This window comes from Pelophylax lessonae (genome assembly GCF_965119305.1).
Source record: "Pelophylax lessonae genome assembly, chromosome: 3".
Taxonomy (NCBI): Eukaryota; Metazoa; Chordata; class Amphibia; order Anura; family Ranidae; genus Pelophylax; species Pelophylax lessonae.
Window position 1 is genome coordinate 579,769,098 of NC_138770.1, and position 20,227 is coordinate 579,789,324.

Consider the following 20,227-nt stretch of genomic DNA (forward strand, 5'->3'; position numbering starts at 1 on the left):
CTCACACACGCAGACACACTCACACACGGACACACTCACATGGGTACTCACGCAAGCGCACACACAAACGCAGTATCACGCTCACACAAAGCATTAACACAAACGCATTATCACGCTCACACAAACGCACTTACACACACGCTAACACACAAATGCACTATCACGTTCACACAAATGCTTACATGTGCACTATCATGCTCACACAAAGGCACTTACACACACACTAACACGCACAAACACACACATAGACACACACGAACGCACTTACACACGCACTCACAGACACAAAATCACGCCTACACAAATGCACTGAACAAACGCACTCACACACACACACAAACGCACTATCACACTCACAATCACCCAAACACACCCACATACACATAAAATATTTCACACAAAAGCATTGTCACACTTACATACTCACATAAAGCACTGTCATGCACACAAAAAAAAAAAAAACTCTCTTACAAATGCACTCTTACGCACATACGTTCGCAGACGCACTCACACAAACGCACTCTTATGCACACAAATGCACTCAAACGCACAATCATGCATGCACACACGCACTCTCACACATATAGATACTCATGCACACACACTCTATCATGCACACTCACAAAAACGCACAAACGCATGCGCACACACATGCATTCTCATGCATGCACACTCATGCACGCGCACACACACACACTGACATACTCTCATGCACAGACTGACACACTCTCATGCACAGACTGACACACTCTCATGCACAGACTGACACACTCTCATGCATGCACACACATACCCATTCTCATGCACCCACACACGCACTCTCATGAAATACGTTTATATGGCTGCAGCTGAGAGTTGAAATAGCAAAGATACATAAATCACTATGTCATGTCCCCAGATGAGAGATGAAATAGCTCACAGGTATCGCTCACTATACCTGCCGGGTCAGGGACAGAAGCAAAATGCTTCCCTGTTGCTATGGCAAGGACGTCGCTGAAACAGCAGGCGCTTGGCGTCATTTCCTCCTACTAACGTTTTCCACAGTTTCCTTTTAGCCGGAAGTGACGTACCACTGGGTACTACTTCATTTCTGGAATTTTATGTATTCACTGATGAACACGCCCAGTGCCTGGGAGCTACTGACACACCCAGTTGCTGTGAATGGCAGGGGAAGCCGATAAAGAATTGTCACGTGACAGGCGGCAATTTGTATACTAAATCCGATACAAAGGAAAATTTTTTAAAGTTTTGAAGAATGCTTATCGATTGCGAACACTGACTACAAAGGATTGATGATCTATAGTGTGGTTGCCTGTACTTCCCCTTTAATACAAAAACAAAAATTTAATATATTGCAGTTTACCAGTTCTTAAATATGGTGGCTGCAATCAATCATTTTCTTTTTTAGGTGAAGAGCATTTTTAGCAAGTACTGATATGGGTTGAACTGACATATCAAATGATGCTATTTTTCTTCCAATGCCATCTGTCAATTGCTAATTACTCATTACTCGCCCCCCATGTAACAAAGGTTGTCCTAGAGTGAAACCATGGGTCCCACCATAGATACCATAGACACCATAGATGCAGGTTGAATAAGTGTTGTCACTCTAAAGCTGGCCATACATAGATCGAAAATTTAGTTGGTTCGGCAGGGACCCGCCAAAATTTGATCCATGTATTGACAGGCTGATCGTACCAAAGTTGATCCATTGATCGACTTGGGTACAACCAGCTTGTCAGATTTTTTACATACTATTACTGCAGGCAGCTATAGCTTTTAACAATATTCATTGTGTTCTGCCGGCCAGGGAGCCTCACTGCGCCCACACTGGCAGAATACAATAGTACTGCGGGAGGGGTTCCCCCATCAACACTGACTGTGTGGAAGGAAAGAAAATCGAATCTATGGGTTCGTTAAGACAAAAAGTGTGTTATTCACATGGCTACTAGGTGAAAATAAAGGAAAAGTCTGAAAAAGAAAAAAGATCCCAACCATAAGGGCTGGTAAGGTGCAAAATATTACATTGTGTTTTTTACACTTTAAACATTTCTACATATAATATAGACTAAATTAATCTATGCATTAAGGATACATACCATAGTACCAACTCAAAAGCCAGGATGGAGAGACATACAGTAGTGGATACACTATTGGAAATGCGACCATTGTGTGTTAAGGCCACAGCAAAATTCAGCAAACAGGCTATCGTAGTCCACGTTGCATATACAGCTATACCATTCTGTGCCTAGAAGTCAAACCAAATATCTTTAGATAAATCAGTTATACATGCCCTGTGTATTTTTTCCAACATAAAAACAGGAATAAAAAAAAACTTATAATAGTTAATAGGAATGAAGAACAAAAAATAAAAGTAAAAACTTCTTACAGCTGTGATAGTCAATGAAAATGTTTCCAATGTACCTACTATTGTGCACTTAAAAGTAGGCATTTGTGAGCAATGAACAGCTGACTCCCAGACTGAAAACATAGTTGAGCCAACCATGCTATTTTATGATGGTCCTATGTATTCAAGGTATTGTTTGAGCCTCCTTCACAAGTTATTTTAGTGCCAGCTGTGATAAAAACCCAGTGTTCCTACTGATGGATTCACAGGTGGATCCAGATAATTGTGGTTCCTCAGCTTGTATAAAGAAATGAATGGCTGCAGCTGCCAGTCTTCTGCTGTAATTGTACATGGAGTGATTACCTGCAGTTAGGGACAGATGATTGCCCCTGGATGCAAGCTGTTTGTGTCCAGAAGAGAGCATCTCCCTTAAAGCGGATCCTCACTGCATCTGAGCACCACAAACCAAAAATGCTATTCAATTTTTTATATTGAATGCAAACTCCCCCATCCATCCCTTTCTCCATACTTTATTTTCGTGAGAAATCACTTTGAAAACCCCCCACCTAGCATTTATGGCCATGGCCATCTTAAGTAGGGGCAGATGATTCATGTAGCATTTACTTCCTGCCCTTAGCTCAAGTATGCATGCAGAAAAGAGTGCTTAATGGAGAAAACCCCTCCTCCTCCCCTCCCATCCTGAAAACTCCTGGGATGTTTGACATCATTTGCCTAGGCAGAAAAGCAGGAAGTAACTGAAGAAATATAAAAATAAATTTTAGAACAAGTAATTAGGATTTACTTTCCTATCCATTTACTAATGCTAGCAGCATATTTATTTTTTTTGGTAAATTTAAGGATGGGTATGGGGGAATGCGTTAGGAAGTAAATATGCATGTGTGGTTATGTTGAGAAAGGTTTTTAATGCTACGGTCTTAAGCGTAAAGAGTACCTTGATACATTTTGTTGAATGTATACACTGACAATAAAGTATTATCTATTATTGATTCTATTCTATTAACCTTTCCGAAAACTTCTACCACCTCCCAGACATCCATGGTGTGGAAAACTTAAGCCCGCCATAGACCGTTCTAATCTTACATGGTTTAGCAGGACAAACCAGCCTGTTGGATCTTCCATTGCTAGCGGCTGTTATAGCCACTAGAAATATTCCGTGTTCCCCCAGCAGGGACGGCACCGTGGGAGGGATTCCGCCACTGTGTCAACCTGTGTTTGCAGGAAAGAAAATCGCTATGGCCAGCCTTATACTGATCAGCACCAAGATGGTGCTTTGAGAACTATACCTAAGGAGTAGCTGAAGAGTTCAGATCAGAGTTCACTTCAGGTAGAAAAATTTAATTAGCAATTTCTGCCTGAAAAAAGGTCCTCCTAAGCGCCTTCTGCTAAGATCGCATGACTAGTACCTAGCCATGTTGTCACATATTCAGCTCCCTTGGGAGGCCAAATGCATTGTTTTCTGCAGGAAAAGTATTGCATTTTTCTGCCACTGTTGACAAAATGGTGTTTATAGTGGAGGATTCTGATATATGTTTGCTTACGGATCATTTGGAATCAGTACGATGCATGCTGGGTCTGTAACTATCCACACTATTGCATCACTGTGGCTGACACAAAGCACAGAAAGGAAGGTTCCTATCCACATGTAAGGGAATACATGCCTTCAGAAAATCTCACCATCACATTGATGATGTTTCAATAACAATGACTAACAAGAAATAGAATGGGAAATCCAGAATTTTATAGTGGTCCCCAGAACACGATAAGAGGCATAATCTTGCATTGGGGACACCTGTTCTGGGGACAAGAGGGGAATTTCTCTCACTTTGTATGGATTTCCTTCTACTTCTTATTCCATTTTTTACAACAGGAATTTAAAGAAAATCTTACCAAGGGGATACAAGCAGTAAAAAAATAAAGGGTTTTAACTCTTTATAAAATTATCCAAAAGTTACAAAAGTTTTGGGTATATACAGTATACTTTTTACTAATAGCAATGTGACTTACAAAAATGCGAATTAGCCATAAATCCACTCTCCGCTGTCTGAAAAACCAGTCTCCATTAAGGTATAGCGCTCGGTAGGAAATAAACAACACAATGTGGTTGGTTAAAGCAATAGCTCCTAGAAAGACCAGTGCAGGAATAAATAATCTGAAAAATGTAAAAAAATATATATTTTTTTAACACGTGCACTTTGTAAGGTGTGTAAGAACATTGCTGCAAAGATTGTCTATCTTACACATTTTTGTTTTACTGGTCCTTACTCAGCTTAGAATAGTGTGACTGGGACAAATTCAGCTGCATCTCTTAAATATCTGAGCACCACATACTAAAATCTAGTTGCTGTTGGTCACTACACAACTCATTATTACATTTGCCCATTCCTGTAATAAAACTTTCACTGATTCAGTAACTTACTCTCGATCCCAGAGGAAAAGCCATCCTATATTAAGCACGTTATTGAGTATCCACACAAAGTAAAACCAAACTGGAAACACATCTGGTTTTAAATACATCCACCCCAGCTCACTCCTGTGGGGAAGAGAAAAGTAAAAAAGAAAAATTAATTTGACAGAGTATGTTATAATATCATCCTTGTTTCAGCAGCTTGTAATCATCCACAATAGGGGTATATCCCACATGGTCAGCCATGTGGTCAGCCTTATTCTTGGACAAAATTATACCAATATTTCCGAAAATGCTTTTTGCCTGGTTGTTATACTGTACTGTAGACTTGTAGTGTTCTTGCTGTAGACTCACCACTCTTGCTAAAGACTTGCCACGCAAATTTGCTACGAATTGGAAAAGTGTCAGCTAGAACTTATGCTTCAAGTGAATGCTCTGTAAGTGTACAACTTGCCAGTGAACATGTGCAGCAAGTTAACAGGTTTACAATTAAACACTGCCAAAAATTTGTGGCAAGGTATCCATGCTTATCTGGGCTACCACATTTGCTGGACAGGTTGGTCCGTTACCGAAGGTGTAAAATAACACTCAGTGGCAGGATCCACAGATGAAAATAAAGGTAAAGAGACTAAAAAAGAAAACTAACAATTTTTGTTTTTGGTTTTATTATTTATGAAAGTAGGTCTTACACTACATAGTTTTTTTGTAAATGTATCACATTGTAATGTGTATTCCTGGCTTACAGGAGATTGTACAAACTGTGTTGCTTTTGCAGCACTAGTATCTATAGACAGATTCCTACTAACCCTAGGTTCACACTTCCGCGTTTTGTGTGGGCTGCGTTTGCACAGGCATGGCAGCCTGTTTCAATGAATATTCTGCTGTATATGCTTTTCCACAAAAAAAGGTGCACGCACCTTTTAAAAAATGCAGCCGCAGGGAAATCACATGGTCTTTTTGACCATGCGATTTCCCTGTGGTTCCCGCACCCACAAACGCGATGCGTGCTGAGATGTGTGGGGTTGCCATTGAGAATAAATGGCAGCCTCGCATGTCTCCTAAGAGCAGTGCGATTTAACTGCGGATGCAGGAACAGATTCGATTCCCACACCCCCAGCCACACGCCTAGGTATAAATCTAGTGTAAAGACACTATCTGCATAATGCTCTCTTCATACTGAGTGGATTTCCTTTGTGTGTTCATTTTCCTCCCTCAGTCCAAAAACATCATGGCAGGTTAATTGACTTCAATCCAAACTGGCCTTTCAATCTCAGTTTTGACTGCTATGAAGACATTGGGGTTGATTTACTAAAGCTGGAGTGCACAATCTGGTGCAGCTCTCCATAAAAACCAATCAGCTTCCAGGTTTTATTGTCAAAGCTTAACTGAACAAGCTGAAGTTAGAAGCTGATTGGCTACCATGCACAGCTGCACTAGATTTTGCACCCTCCAGTTTAATGCCCCGTACACACGTTCCGATAATCGTACGATAAAACTCGCTTTCGCCCTGATCGCACGATAATCTGATCGTTAGTACACCGCTTTCGACAGCCGATCACGACAGTTGGTCCAACAAAATCCGAAGGGACAAACTGGAAAACCTCTGTCGTACGATAGCCCTGTGAACGACAATCGTTTCATCAGTACACTATGCGTCCACTAAAAATCGGTCGACAAACACCGCGCATGATCAGAAACACTAAAATAGTACGGAAAAAGCCTGGCTGCCATTGTTTTTGTTTTGCACCATCTGATGCGTAGCTAAGCAACCAGGAAGCTTTTCCCGAATCGTACGACAAAAATCATACAGTTTGTACGCATTGTTGAATTCGATGTTAGTATCATGCTACAAAACGCGAACGATAAGTCGTCCGATTATCTGAACGTGTGCACGGGGCTTAAGTATATTAACCCCATTAGGTTGGTCAAGTTTTTTCAGCATATGGACTGATGTAAGGCCCCTTTCATACGGGCGATCCGATCCGCCTGTCAGTTTTTCAGGCGGACCTGATCGGATGCTCCATGCATTCCTATGGGGCAGCAGGTGTCTTCGGAGACATCTCCGCTGACACCCGCTGCTATCCGATCCTGTCTGTGAAATCTGGACGGATGGAAACCCTATTTTCCATCCGTCTGTAGGATCAGATCGGATGGGATTGGATGAGAATGGACAGGCGGTCCGTTCTCATCCGATCTCCCCATAGAGGACAGTGGGGATCTGACAGCTCCGTCTCTGCACACAGAGCGGAGACGGCGCTGTCATCCGCCTGCTCAGTGGAGATCGGCGGATCGATCCCCGCTGAGCAGAACAGACTCTGTGCGCCCGTGTGAAAGGAGCCTAAATTTTTCAGCATTCTCTAAAAAAAAAGTCAGTACTATATAAATGAAAATCAAGGCTGACTAGTACCTTAAAATATAACTTGAAACATTTGGGGGACCCTAGGCTGTTCCTCTCATTGCCATACTTAGCAAGCATGTGCAGTATATTTTCTATTATCATCTTCCAAAGTGCTCATCTCAAGCAATGTGACGTATGTGCTATCCCTCATTGCTCTATCCCCACCACTGCCATCCTCTCCCAGTCTTCTTCGGGGTCCAGAGTCATTAGCGGTCTTTAATGACCGACCAGATATTAATGAATATCTGCACACAAGAGTTCCTTCATCCTGGCATCCACAACATGCTGAAAGTGTACACTAAGGTACACAAAAAGGATATCATAACTGGTCCAGGGTTCTCTGGATCAAAGTCCAGAGAAGGGCAGCCAAACGGATAAAAGGCATGGAGGGGCTCAGCTACTGAGGAACTGAACTCATTCTCTCTTGAGAAGAGGAGATTAAGGGGGGAAATGATCAACATATATAAATACATAAGTGGTCCATATAGTGAACATGGTGTTGAAGTTATTCACTTTAAGGTCATCACCAAGGACAAGGGGGGTACACTCCTTACATCTAGAGGAAAAGAGAATTCATCTCCAAATACAGAAAGCCTTCTTCAGTTAGAGCTGTGAAAATATGCAATAGACTCCCTTAAGAGCTGGTTCTGGCCAGCTCAGTAGATTGTTTTAGGAAAGGACTGGATTATTTCCTAGATACACATATTATAACTGGATACTAATATTTATAGGTAAAGTTTATCCAGGGAATATCCAATTGCATCTTGGGGGATCAGGAAAGAGGTTTCCCCTGCTGGAGAAAATTGTATCATGCTTCCTCTGGATCAACTGTGGGTATAGTATTGTATACATTTTTTTTCCTCTTCAGTTAGTTGAACTGGTGTATTTTTTCAACCAGACTAACTATGTAACCGTGTGCAATGTACAACTAAAAAAAAAAAAATAAAAAAGTGGGCAGAAAAGAAAATATTTTAATGGCAGAAGAGACTAGCAGACAGGGGAATTCAGTAAAGCCTTAACACCTTTTCAGTGGTAGTTCCCTTTAAAACAGCCAGCACCTAGTTCAGGAAAGAATTTGCACCAGTTTAAATAACATTACAGTCAAAAGATGACAAAATCAGGTAGTTCTAACTACCGCTACTTTAAGAAGCTGTCGCTATGGCAGCAACAGATTGTTCATGAATTTTGCATATTAGGAAGCTAGTGGTAATTGGGACCAGCTCTGGGAGAGCTGGTGTCCACCAGTACTCGGAGCAGGGCATGTCTGTGTTGGGAAGCTGTTATGATTGTGACAGTTTTCCACACAAAGCTCTATTGCCAGCCCATTCAGCTGTTGGCCTCGAGATTCCTCAACCACAATTTAAATGTAAACAAAGAAGCCAGGGATACTGGTGATGCCATTATGTAAATATGGCAATGCCTACATATGTGAAATTACTTGAGTCACTGGGCGAGTGGAGCCTCATGGAAAACAGAGATTAGATCTGGTAGATGCCTTATTTTTGAGTGGCTAGCAGTGGGCAGATTTAAAAATCATTATTGGAGGGAATAGCTGCTATGGATCCACCAACTGCTGTCCAGTGTCAATCAACAGTAAGGTGCACTTGATGGGAATTTGTCTTTCAGTTCCTCCCCACCCATTCTACAGACGTCCTCTGTCCATCTGCAATGGCCAGGGAGAAGGCACACTACAGAAGGAGACATGCTGACCTCAGTACCAAAGTCCAAAACATTAATGTACTAATATCTGACAGGTACATGAATCAGGTGCAAGCCCCAATGATTTTGGTGTAGTGGCCAAACAGAATTCTAAAGGGTGTCTGCGACACTCTTTATGGATCCCCCAGAGTCTCTTCTGCCATAATATCAATGTACCTGCTGGCAATGTTTCTGCAAAAAAAAGGAGTTCCATTTAACCAGTGTGGCAAGCTAAGTGAGTACATTATTGCTAATACTTTGCAAATGCCAAGTCATCACAATTCTTACACTTACCGTCTACAGATTCCAGCAAGAACATATCCAAGCCAAAGAAACTGCCAAGCAAATATTACATTCCAGATCATGAATGTCCATCCTGATGGTGTAAATTCAGTACCGTAATTATTTGAGATATTTCCTACAGATTGCAAGAATATTCCTGTAATGGGAAAAGGAGTAATTGGAGATAAAAACTGTACAGAAGGAGGATCACTTAAGAGACCTTGACCATTACAGTGTCAATACTGAAGGAAAAACTACCAATAAAAGAGGCTCTATACTTACCTCTCCCATCCACACTATGGTTCCTCCGGCCAGCTCACCCATCCTGTCTCCCGTGCACCGTTTTGCCTTCTCTTGACAAGCTAGTGGTGTAGCTGGCCAGCTAAAACCTGTCCTAGGTTGCTAATATGACCTACATGCATATACAGCTAGATCTGCTAATAACCTTAATACAGTGCATATGTTTATGTGTGAGAGACAAAAGCGGTTATTTACTGTGATTTCCTGTTTGGATGTCATAACAGTTGTATGTTGTGTTCACAGAAGCAAAGGAAAAATATGCCTGTAAGATTAATTTATATGCCAGTAAGGTAAGCTCAGACACAGCAGAATTTAAACCAGAAAGCACAGAGTTAAACTTTATTACCCATAAGGAGTTTGTGGCCAATCACAGCCAATCTCTCACTCAGCAACAGTCTTGGCCAATTACAGCCAGCCTTACACTCATTTTTTGTCTGAAGCCTCATGCTTTCAGCCAGCCTTCTCATTTTCCACTACAGAAGAGAGCTGAACAGACACACAGATCCATAGAGTATGTTTTATGGAAGCAAGTGGCCAAAAATAGGTAATTAACAGTTCTATATGTTCCTATTGTTAGTAATGTGATTAGAGCTGTATACTGAACTAGTTATATGTTCACTTGTAGTTCCACCGAACAAACTCAAACTATCAAACAATCCATACGTCCTAGCAAAGTTATACCAAACTTCAAAAGTTAAATCGAACAAACCCAAACCAACTCTAACGCCATAGTAAACTTCAATCATTATAGCAAACAGCAATAGAGAGAGAAATATATCCACCATTTATTATACTGTATTCAGCACATGTTTGTACATGGACTGTCTGCTGCAAAGTGTCAGTGTTATATATGAAGAAAAGTTTAAGTCAATAAAGAAGATATCTTAAGCGTTTGGTGTGCTCTTTAAACCTACTGCTTTGCATAGAACGGTATTGGAGGAATTTATAGAGTAACAGACAGTCTGGTTAGACTGAAGTCAGAGAAATCCAATTCTTCTAATGCCACAGCGCATAAGGCACTTTGTAGTGTTGCGCCTGCCACAGTGGAACTATTTAGCCCTTTGAGGGCGAAGTGATAGTGCTCCTCATCTTGCACAGTAAAGAGCGCATCTGAGCAGCGGAGCTACCATAGAGGCCATAGAACAGGTGGTTTAGTCACACTGCAGCCGACTCTTAAAGTGGCAGAACGGCAAAGGCAAGATAGTCACAGAAAGAGCGCCAACCCTCCTGCAATTCCTAGAGAGAGAAAGAGACGCATGGTGGGATGCCAAAGTACAGAGCTAGAGTGCCTGCACCGCTACCCACGGAGAGACCACGTACTGCAGCCAGCTAGTTTCCCGCCACTAGGCCCAAAGCCTGCAGCAGCGCATCACAAGTCAGCACAGAGCATCGCAAGACAGCTCAAAGCATCGCAAGTGAACACAAAGCATCGCAAGTCAGCGCAAAGCATCGCAAGTCAGAATAGAGCATCATATCAAGAAAAGACAAGTCTCCTTTAAGACTGATATTTGTTCTAGCAATCTACAGATCACAGTATCCTGCTCTTCAGAATAAGGTCAGAACTTTCCTTTATTACTTATTATTGCAATAGGCTTGACAAGAAAAGAGACATTTTTGTGTTCAGGAATAAAAGGACTGTAAGTAAAAAACAAGGGGCAGTTGTAGTACACGGACTCTAAAGTATTTAATGTGAATGTCATTTTTTACTGCCTGCACCCCATTGCATTTAAAGTGAAAGTCGTTTTTATTGCCTGTACCTATTGCTATTGCATTTAAAGTGAAAGTCTTCTTAATATTCGTATAGAGTGTTATAGCATTTAGAGTAAAAATGTCTAAGTCTAGTATTGCTATGCCACTGTTAGAGGATACAAAGATAGATAAGTTAGAAAGTGAAGAGCAAGGGAACCTGTCTGAGGTAGAAGAGTCAGATGCAGCATTAGTCTTGCCCCAGACTGATATATCCCAAACAGATGAACTAAGATGTTCAGAAAAACCGACCGCAAAGGTGCTGGAAAATTTGGAGCAAGAAGCAGCATTAAAAGAAAAAAAGTTCACCCGAATGTATGATAAGTGGAAATCATACATTAAAGATGTTTGTAGAAGGCTAAAGCAAGAAAGTATAAAGGGAAACTTGAGTGATATTGTAGAGACGATAGAAGAATCTGAATCAGAGCTCATGGCAGCATATGCCAATCTGCGGTCATCCACGACACCTTTCCAGGATATTGTAAGGAACATGGACACATGTACTGCAGTCACCAAAGATTTAGTAAAGCTCATGAGAGAACTATCATCTGAAGCTAACTATGATGAAGTTAAGGCACGAAAGAGAATGAACGAGCTCTTTTTGAGAGACTATGCTAGGTCCTTAGGGGGAACCACAATCTCAAGTGGGACTTCCTTCACTAGCAGAAGTGCCAGTAACATATCAGAGTCCTCAAGTACCTTAATAGCCAAAAGAAAGGAACTGGTCGAACAACTTGCTGTCAAGAAAGCAGAAATTGAGATGGAATCTGCCATTGAGACGCAGCGCCTACGAAAAGCTGAAATGGAAGCTAAAATGGAGGCACAGCGCCATCAAATGGAAGCTGAAATGGAGGCACAGCGCCATCAAATGGAAAGTCTGGAGAGGCTGAAAGAAGTCAAGATTATAGAAGCCAGACAGAGTACACGAAGAGGACATAAATAGTAATCATAAGTCCAAATCTGTACTAAGTGAAGATGCAGACTCCTACTTCCTTTCATACGCCCAGGAGAATGAAAGGAAATCACCAGTACGTAGTGAAGAAAAAAGTCAGTGCCTTTCTATCCCTGCTCAGAAAGACAAAGAGAGAGACTTACCTAATTCAGAACTAGGTGAGAAAATAAAACTAGATGATCCTATTCCTAGATGTCACTGCAATGATCAGGAAAATGTTGCAACTATTGTCCCAGCAAGACGACAGAGAACAGTCCCAGCAAGACTGCCCGTTCCAGAACCTGCTGTATTTTCAGGAGATATACTGAAGTTCATAGAGTGGAAGGCGAGTTTTGAAATGATCATTGAGCACTATTGTTCCAGGCCAGTTGACAAGTTATTCTACCTTCAGAAATATGTTGGTGGAGAAGCAAAGAAAACTCTTGAAGGTAACTTCTAGAGAACAGATGAAGAAGCCTACAAGCAAGCTTGGGAAAAGTTAAATGCAAGATATGGTCATCCTTTCTTAGTACAAAGAGCTTTTAGGGAGAAATTGAATAACTGGCCTAAGATAGGTCCTAAAGAACATTTCAAACTCCAAGAGTATGGTGACTTCCTGCAAGCATGCAGCAATGCCATCCCACATGTATGAGGACTAGAAGTACTGAACGACTATCTGGAAAACCACAGGATGCTAGCTAAACTACCTGAAGGAGTGGCTTCTAGGTGGAATCACTATGTGACTGAACAGTTAGATCTAAATAAGGACTTCCCAAGTTTTGAAAAGTTCTCTGAGTTTGTCAATAAGGTAGCACGAATAGCATGTAATCCAGTAACAGCATCTTATGCCTTAAAATCCTTAGAAGAAAGGCCTGCGAGAGATATAAGACGTGCAAGAGCAGCTAGCTTTGCAACCAACACAGCAGCTAAAGGTCTAGATACCTACGAGAGCAAGTTCAAAGTCACAACTGGGATCAGTAGAGAGACAGAACCGACAAATCCTCAAACTACCTTTAGTGTATGTTCTGTGGAGAGAACCACTCCATACACAAGTGCCAACAATTGAAAGAGAAGTCCTCAAATGAAAAGAAGAAATTTGTACTTGATAATCAACTGTGTTTTGGATGCCTAAGGAAAGGCCATATTACTAAGGAGTGTAAGAAAAGGGCCACATGCAGTGTTTGCAAAGGACGCCATCCTACCCCACTACATGAAGAACGTCCAAAAAAGGATGAATCCTCAATACCTAAAGATGCTGAGGAAGAAAAGAAAGTATCAGTATTCTCTTGCAGAGTATGGGAAGGAGAAAGCAACGGCACATCAATGGTTGTACCAGTGTGCATTTCAAATCCTAAAAGGAGGAATAAGAAGATATATGCCTATGCACTATTGGATGCCCAAAGCGATGTTACCTTCATTGATCAAGAAATCTGCAAGAAATTACAAGTGGCTACAGAACCAGTGAAGCTCAAACTCACCACAATGACGAGGAGAGATACATTAGTGAACAGTCAAAGAGTCAAAGGACTGAGAGTTAGAGGACTTCATTCAAACCTCACATTAAATCTACCTTCAGCCTATACGAAAGACGATATACCTCTAGATTGAGATCGCATACCTACCTGTGAAACAACCAATAAATGGGAAAACCTATCTGTCATATGAAATTTCCCCGCTGAAGGAGTTTGGTGTTGGACTGTTGATAGGCTACGATTTTCCCGAAGCTTTGGTACCACGAGAGGTAATCACAGGAGGGAAGGGTGAACCCTACGCTGTTCGAACTGATCTAGGATGGGGTGTTGTTGGAGGAAAACCGCAGATTGCAAACTCAAGAGAGGTGACAGGATTGTGTCATCGAATATCCGTCCAAGAGTTACCAACTGTAAGTTCAGCAAAAGTAATCAAGATCCTTGAGTCTGACTTTGCAAACATAAGTTCTGAAGAAAAGAGTGTATCTCAAGAAGACAAAGTTCGTACACACTCTAGAAGAAAGTATTCAGCAGAATCAACAAAGTTATCTTGAAATGCCCTTACCCTTTAGAGAACGACCTTGTCTGCCAAATAACAGAAATCTTGCCCTAGCAAGATTGAAATGCCTGAAGAAAAAGATGGGAAGAGATCCCAAATTCAAGCAGGATTATTTGAAATTCATGGAAGGCATCCTTGAAGAAGGACATGGAGAGAAGGTGAATAACCAACCTAAAGAAGGAGAAGTGTGGTACATCCCACATCAAGGCGTTTACCACCCAAAGAAACCAGATACGATTAGAGTAGTATTTGATTGCTCAGCAAAGTATGATGGTGTTGCATTGAACGACCATCTACTGAAAGGACCAGATCTTACAAACACTTTGCCTGGAGTACTCTGTAGATTCAGAAAGTATCCCGTAGCAGTCATGTGTGACGTTGAAAAGATGTTCCACCAGTTTCATGTGAAGAATGAAGATAGAGACCTCCTGAGGTTTCTGTGGTGGGAGGACGGAGATACAGATACAGAGCCAGCAGAATACAGAATGAAAGTACACTTGTTTGGAGCAGCATCGTCTCCAGGTTGCGCCAATTATGGTATGAAGTACCTGGCCAACAAAAATGAAGAGGATTGCCCATCAGCAGCAAATTTTCTTAAGAAAAACTTCTATGTAGATGATGGTCTTATAAGTCTAGAGTCATCAGAATCTGCAATCAAACTAGTAAAAGAAAGCCAAGAGTTATGCGCAAGAGGAAATCTGCGCCTTCATAAATTCATCTCAAACAACAGAGAGGTACTGGAATCCATCAGTGACTCTGAACGTGCATCAACAATGAAGGATGTAGATCTCAATTATGATCATCTTCCAGTTCACAATGTACTTGGATTGGGATGGAATGTAGAGAATGAGGAGTTCTTCTTTGAAGTATCCTTTGAAGAGAAAGTTGCAACTAGACGTATCATTCTTTCCGCAGTGGCTTCTATATATGATCCATTGGGATTCTTGGCCCCAGTGATCCTCAAAGCAAAAGAAATACTACAAGAATTATGCAGACGGAAGTTGGGATGGGATGAACCCATGCCTGAAGATTTGAGCCCAAGGTGGGAGGCTTGGATAAGAGACTTGCAGAATTTAAGAGAAGTTCGGATACCCAGATGTTTTGTACCACATGATTTCGGAGAGTACAAGAAAATAGAACTTCATCACTTTTCAGACGCCAGTAGTTATGGTTATGGTCAGTGCTCCTACATCAGGGTGATAGGAGGAGTTTGGGAAAGACAAATCAGAACTGTAAGAAATGTGTTAAGTTCAATGTTGAAAAAGAACTCCGGAAGAATGGATGATGCTTCACTTAGGACCCTATTCTATGAAGTAATGTCTATTGTTAACAGTCGTCCACTTACAGTTGACAACATCAATGATCCAACAAGTTTGGAACCTTTAACTCCTAACCATCTACTTCACCTTAAGTCTGATTACATACAACCACCACCTGGCAAGTTCACCAAAGAGGATTTATACGCCAAAAAGAGATAGCGAAGAGTCCAATATCTATCAGAACAGTTTTGGAATAGATGGAGGAAAGAGTACTTAGCCAATCTTACGCTAAGAAGTAAATGGCAAACACCCAGAAGAAATGTCCAAGTTGGTGACATAGTATTAGTGAAAGAAGAAGATTTACCTAGAAGTCAATGGAAATTGGCTAAAGTTCTAGAAGTCCAAAAGGATAAAGACAGACTAGTAAGAAGAGCGTTGTTACAAATAGGAGACTCAAAACTTGACAAAAAGGGAAAACGTCTCACTACTCCACTCAAGTTGGAACGTCCTATACAGCAGTTAGTTGTTCTACTTGAAAGTGATAAAAGACACTTGGAAGTTGAGAACCTGATGGAAAATTCCCCAAATTCATGTTCAAATCCTACTATAGAGAACATAGAATTATAGGTAATTTTGGTGGGAGTGTAGCTGGCCAGCTATAACCTGTCCTAGGTTGCTAATATGACCTACATGCATATACAGCTAGACCTGCTAATAACCTTAATACAGTGCATATGTTTATGTGTGAGAGACAAAAGCAGTTATTTACTGTGATTTCCTGTTTGGATATCATATAACAGTTGTATGTTGTGTTCACACAAGCAAAGGAAAAATATGCCTGTAAGGAGTTTGTGGCCAATCTCACACTCAGCAACAGTCTTGGCCAATTACAGCCAGCCTTACACTCATTTTTTGTCTGAAGCCTCATGCTTTCAGCCAGCATTCTTATTTTCCAATACAGAAGAGAGCTGAACAGACACACAGATCCACAGAGTATGTTTTATGGAAGTAAGTGGCCAAAAATAGGTAATTAACAGTTCTATATGTTCCTATTGTTAGTAATGTGATTAGAGCTGTATACTGAACTAGTCATATGTTCACTTGTAGTTCCACCGAACACAAACTCAAACTATCAAACAATCCATACGTCCTAGCAAAGTTATACCAAACTTCAAAAGTTAAATCGAACAAACCCAAACCAACTCTAACGCCATAGCAAACTTCAATCATTATAGCAAACAGCAATAGAGAGAGAAATATATCCACCATTTATTATACTGTATTAAGAACATGTTTGTACATGGACTGTCTGCTGCAAAGTGTCAGTGTTATATATGAAGAAAAGTTGAAGTTAATAAAGAAGATATCTTAAGCGTTTGGTGTGCTCTTTAGACCTACTGCTTTCTATAGAACGGTATTAGAGGAATTTATAGAGTAACAGACAGTCTGGTTAGACTGAAGTCAGAGAAATCCAATTCTTCTAATGCCACAGCGCATAAGGCACTTTGTAGTGCTGCGCCTGCCACAAGTGGGGCTTACACATATATTTGCAAATGTTGCGCAACTAAAACCTCTGTTTTTAATGCAAATTGTTAGATAGTAGAAATAGCCGGGACTGAATGTGAGAAAGCATATACAGCTAGTCTTAGAACTTCTGTTGGATTTTTATTTCTGCGTATCTCCCTGCTGGGAAATTTTCTTTCACTCCCTACACTAGTGACAACCTGGGGCTGGAGGAGTGAAAAGGAGGAGAAATCCTAATTGGGAAACCAAAATAAAAATATAAAAAAGGTTCTAACTCTTTCCCACCAAATATAGATTATGTTGAGGTCACACTCTACATTACAACACAATTCACATATAGCCAGAATATCAATAAACAGTTACAAAGGTTTAAAGTTTTTTTAAATACTATTTTTTTTTTAAATAACAAAACATGTCATATTCACCTGCTCTGTGAAATGGTTTTGCACAGAACAGCACCGATCCTCCTCTTCTGGCACCCCCCAGCAAGTCGCTTGTTAGAGAGGTACTCGCACTCCAGAGCTCTGCTGGCTGCATCCATAGACGCACGTCATTGGATTTGATTTACAGCAGCAGGAGCCAATGGCTGCAATCAATTTTCTCTGTGAGGAGGGAGAGAGTGTAAAAAGCCACTGCTCTCGTTCACAGCATTGGATCAAAATCGGGCTCAGGTAAGTAGAAGGGGGGGGGGGGGATCCTGGACAAAGAAGGATGTTTACCTTAATGCAGAAAATGCATTAAGGTAAAAAACCTTAAGGCTTTAGAATTACTTTACGTGGCACTCAGGAATTCAAGAGAACCGGTTCACACTTGTGCGATGCGGGAATGCTGCGAATATGCAGCGTGTTCCCGCATCGCATCCGCACATCTGGCAGTTCACACTGCCATATGAGATACGCAGGTGGTGTCGATTAAATGTTAACGACACCCCCAGTTTGATCGCATATCGCAGTGCGATCTGACAGTTCGCACAGAATCGGATCGCACAAGTGTGAACCACTGTGTGATCGGATTCTGATGCGGCTGAAAAAATGCCTCATGTGCGTGTTTGGTGCGGATACAGTGCAAATTCAGCCATACAAAGTGTATGGCTGAACTCGCATCTGCACATGAGATCGCATGTAATGAAGGAGTAGTGCGCTCCGAATTACATGCGATCTCGCAAGCCGCACTAATGTGAACCGGCACTTAGTGTATTCATAACAAAATGCTACTGTGTGTGGGGGGGCTGTCCAGCACAATGCAAAGCTTCTGTAGCAAGCACCAGGAATGCAGGCTAAGCACTTGCTTTTGGTGCAAATGTGTGAAAATCCAAAGTGTCCTATGGGACTCGTATGAACATACAGGTTTAGAATTGCTACACCAAGCTCAGGGCTGGATCCACCAGATCAGTCATGTTTTTTCCCCCATTATCAAAACAAATGAAGCATTCTCATATCAATAAATATATATATATATATATATATATATATATATATATATATATATATATATAATATATAAACACACACACAGACAATATCCTAAGGCAGACCAAAACCGTACATTATAACTTTTTTCATTCAACCTGTGGGTTGAACAAAAAAAAAAAAATGACCCAATCACTCCCGCTTTACGATAGTGTTTTCCAATTGTGAGGAGCCTTCCCAGCTGTCAGCACACATTGATCATTGCTGGATATTGCCAGTGCCACTGATTCTTTGGGAAAAACTCAACAGGCCTGCTATCGGAGGGAGGAGAGAGAAGTTTGAGGGGAGCAGAAACCCCTCCAGCAGCTATAGAGGCCCCTGGACACGAGTGACCCTGCAGTCATTTGAACACCCCTATTCATTGCCTTTGCAGGTTAACAGAGGGTGCTTAACGTGAAAAAACCATACCTCGTGAAAATTCCATACCGACGTCACTTCCTGTCAGAAACGTAATGGAACAGCTGAGGAGCGTAGCAGTGCGCATGCTCGGAGGGTATGGTATTTTCACGGTAGTGTGTGTAACTTTACACCGCATCAGCTGTTGCATTAAAACAGCTCGGCTGCAACATGAATCATCTCCGCTCCTACTCCTGTCACATCCCTGATCTTGGCTACTAAATGTAAAAGCGGCGGCGGGTGTATGAAATCTAAATCCCGAAGATCTCGGCCCCGTGATCCGCTTTTACATTTAGTAGCCAAGATCAGGGAAGTGACAGGGGTAGGAGCGGAGATGATTCATGTTGCAGCGGAGATGTTTTAATGTAGCCGCCGCAACAGCTGATGCGGTGTAACGTTATAACACACTACCATGAACATTCCATACCCTCGAAGCATGCGCACTAGTAAGCTTCTCAGCTGTTCACTGACGTAGGTGCACCAGAAGTGACGAGGGTATAGAATTTTTATGGGCATGTTTTTTTCACGGAACACCGGCCCTACCATGGGTCCCACTGGGTCCTTTCGGCTCAGCACTGAGCATACCCAGTTCTGGAGCCGGCTGAGAGTCTCCAACGAGCGTTCAGAGTGCTTCTGCTGCTATTTGTTCCCTCCCCCTTGCCCAGCGCGCCTCATTTGATTTCATCACAGCAGATGCCGGGAGGGGGAGGAGTGAAGCCTGCAGTGGAGGATGAAGTTCAGCCTAGCAGAAGGTAAGCTACCTCTGGACTAAATAGTAGGGATGTCGGTGGCTTGTCTTAGTGGGCAGGAAGAGGGGGAGGGGCTCTCTCTCTGTAGCAGACTCCACTGATGCTGGTTAGATCGTTTATTTGTTTTGTGTGTCTGCTCTGCTTCTGATGAGAAGATGGTTTCTAAGATCTCCCCAAATCTCTATTACACCTCCCTAGAGTCCCTACCTGCTAACCAGTCCAGTACACAGGCATATCCACCTCTCCTGTATGACCACCTCATGTGTCTGGAGCTGGGGCACTACAAATCCAAGCATGCCAGGTGAGGGGAGGCAGCAGCAGCAATATGACAGATCAGGCTGATTGTTAGATGAAAAGTGCTGGTGTACAGTATTTGTGAGTGATGGAGCGAAGGATAGAGGGATGGGGTGATGGAGCAAAGGATAGAGGGATGGGGTGATGGAGTGAGGGATGGGGTGATGGAGCAAAGGATAGAGGGATGGGGTGATGGAGCAAAGGATAGAGGGATGGGGTGAAGGAGCAAAGGATAGAGGGATGGGGTGAAGGAGCAAAGGATAGAGGGATGGGGTGAAGGAGCAAAGGATAGAGGGATGGGGTGAAGGAGCAAAGGATAGAGGGATGGGGTGATGGAGCAAAGGATAGAGGGATGAGGTGAAGGAGCAAAGGATAGAGGGA

The 20,227-nt window shown here is 41.9% G+C and overlaps 1 protein-coding gene across 1 annotated transcript in view; it reads right to left on the reverse strand.

Moving 5' to 3' along the window:
- Positions 1-20,227, reverse strand: part of LOC309549367 (uncharacterized protein) — a 38,458-nt gene that overhangs the window by 9,133 nt on the left and 9,098 nt on the right. Inside the window, exons 3-6 of the mRNA XM_082249585.1 lie at positions 9,163-9,307; positions 4,785-4,898; positions 4,373-4,517; positions 2,100-2,248 (exon numbers count right to left, since the gene is read on the reverse strand). Coding sequence (XP_082105711.1) covers positions 2,100-2,248; positions 4,373-4,517; positions 4,785-4,898; positions 9,163-9,307 — 553 coding nt within the window. The remainder of the gene's footprint in view (positions 1-2,099; positions 2,249-4,372; positions 4,518-4,784; positions 4,899-9,162; positions 9,308-20,227) is intronic.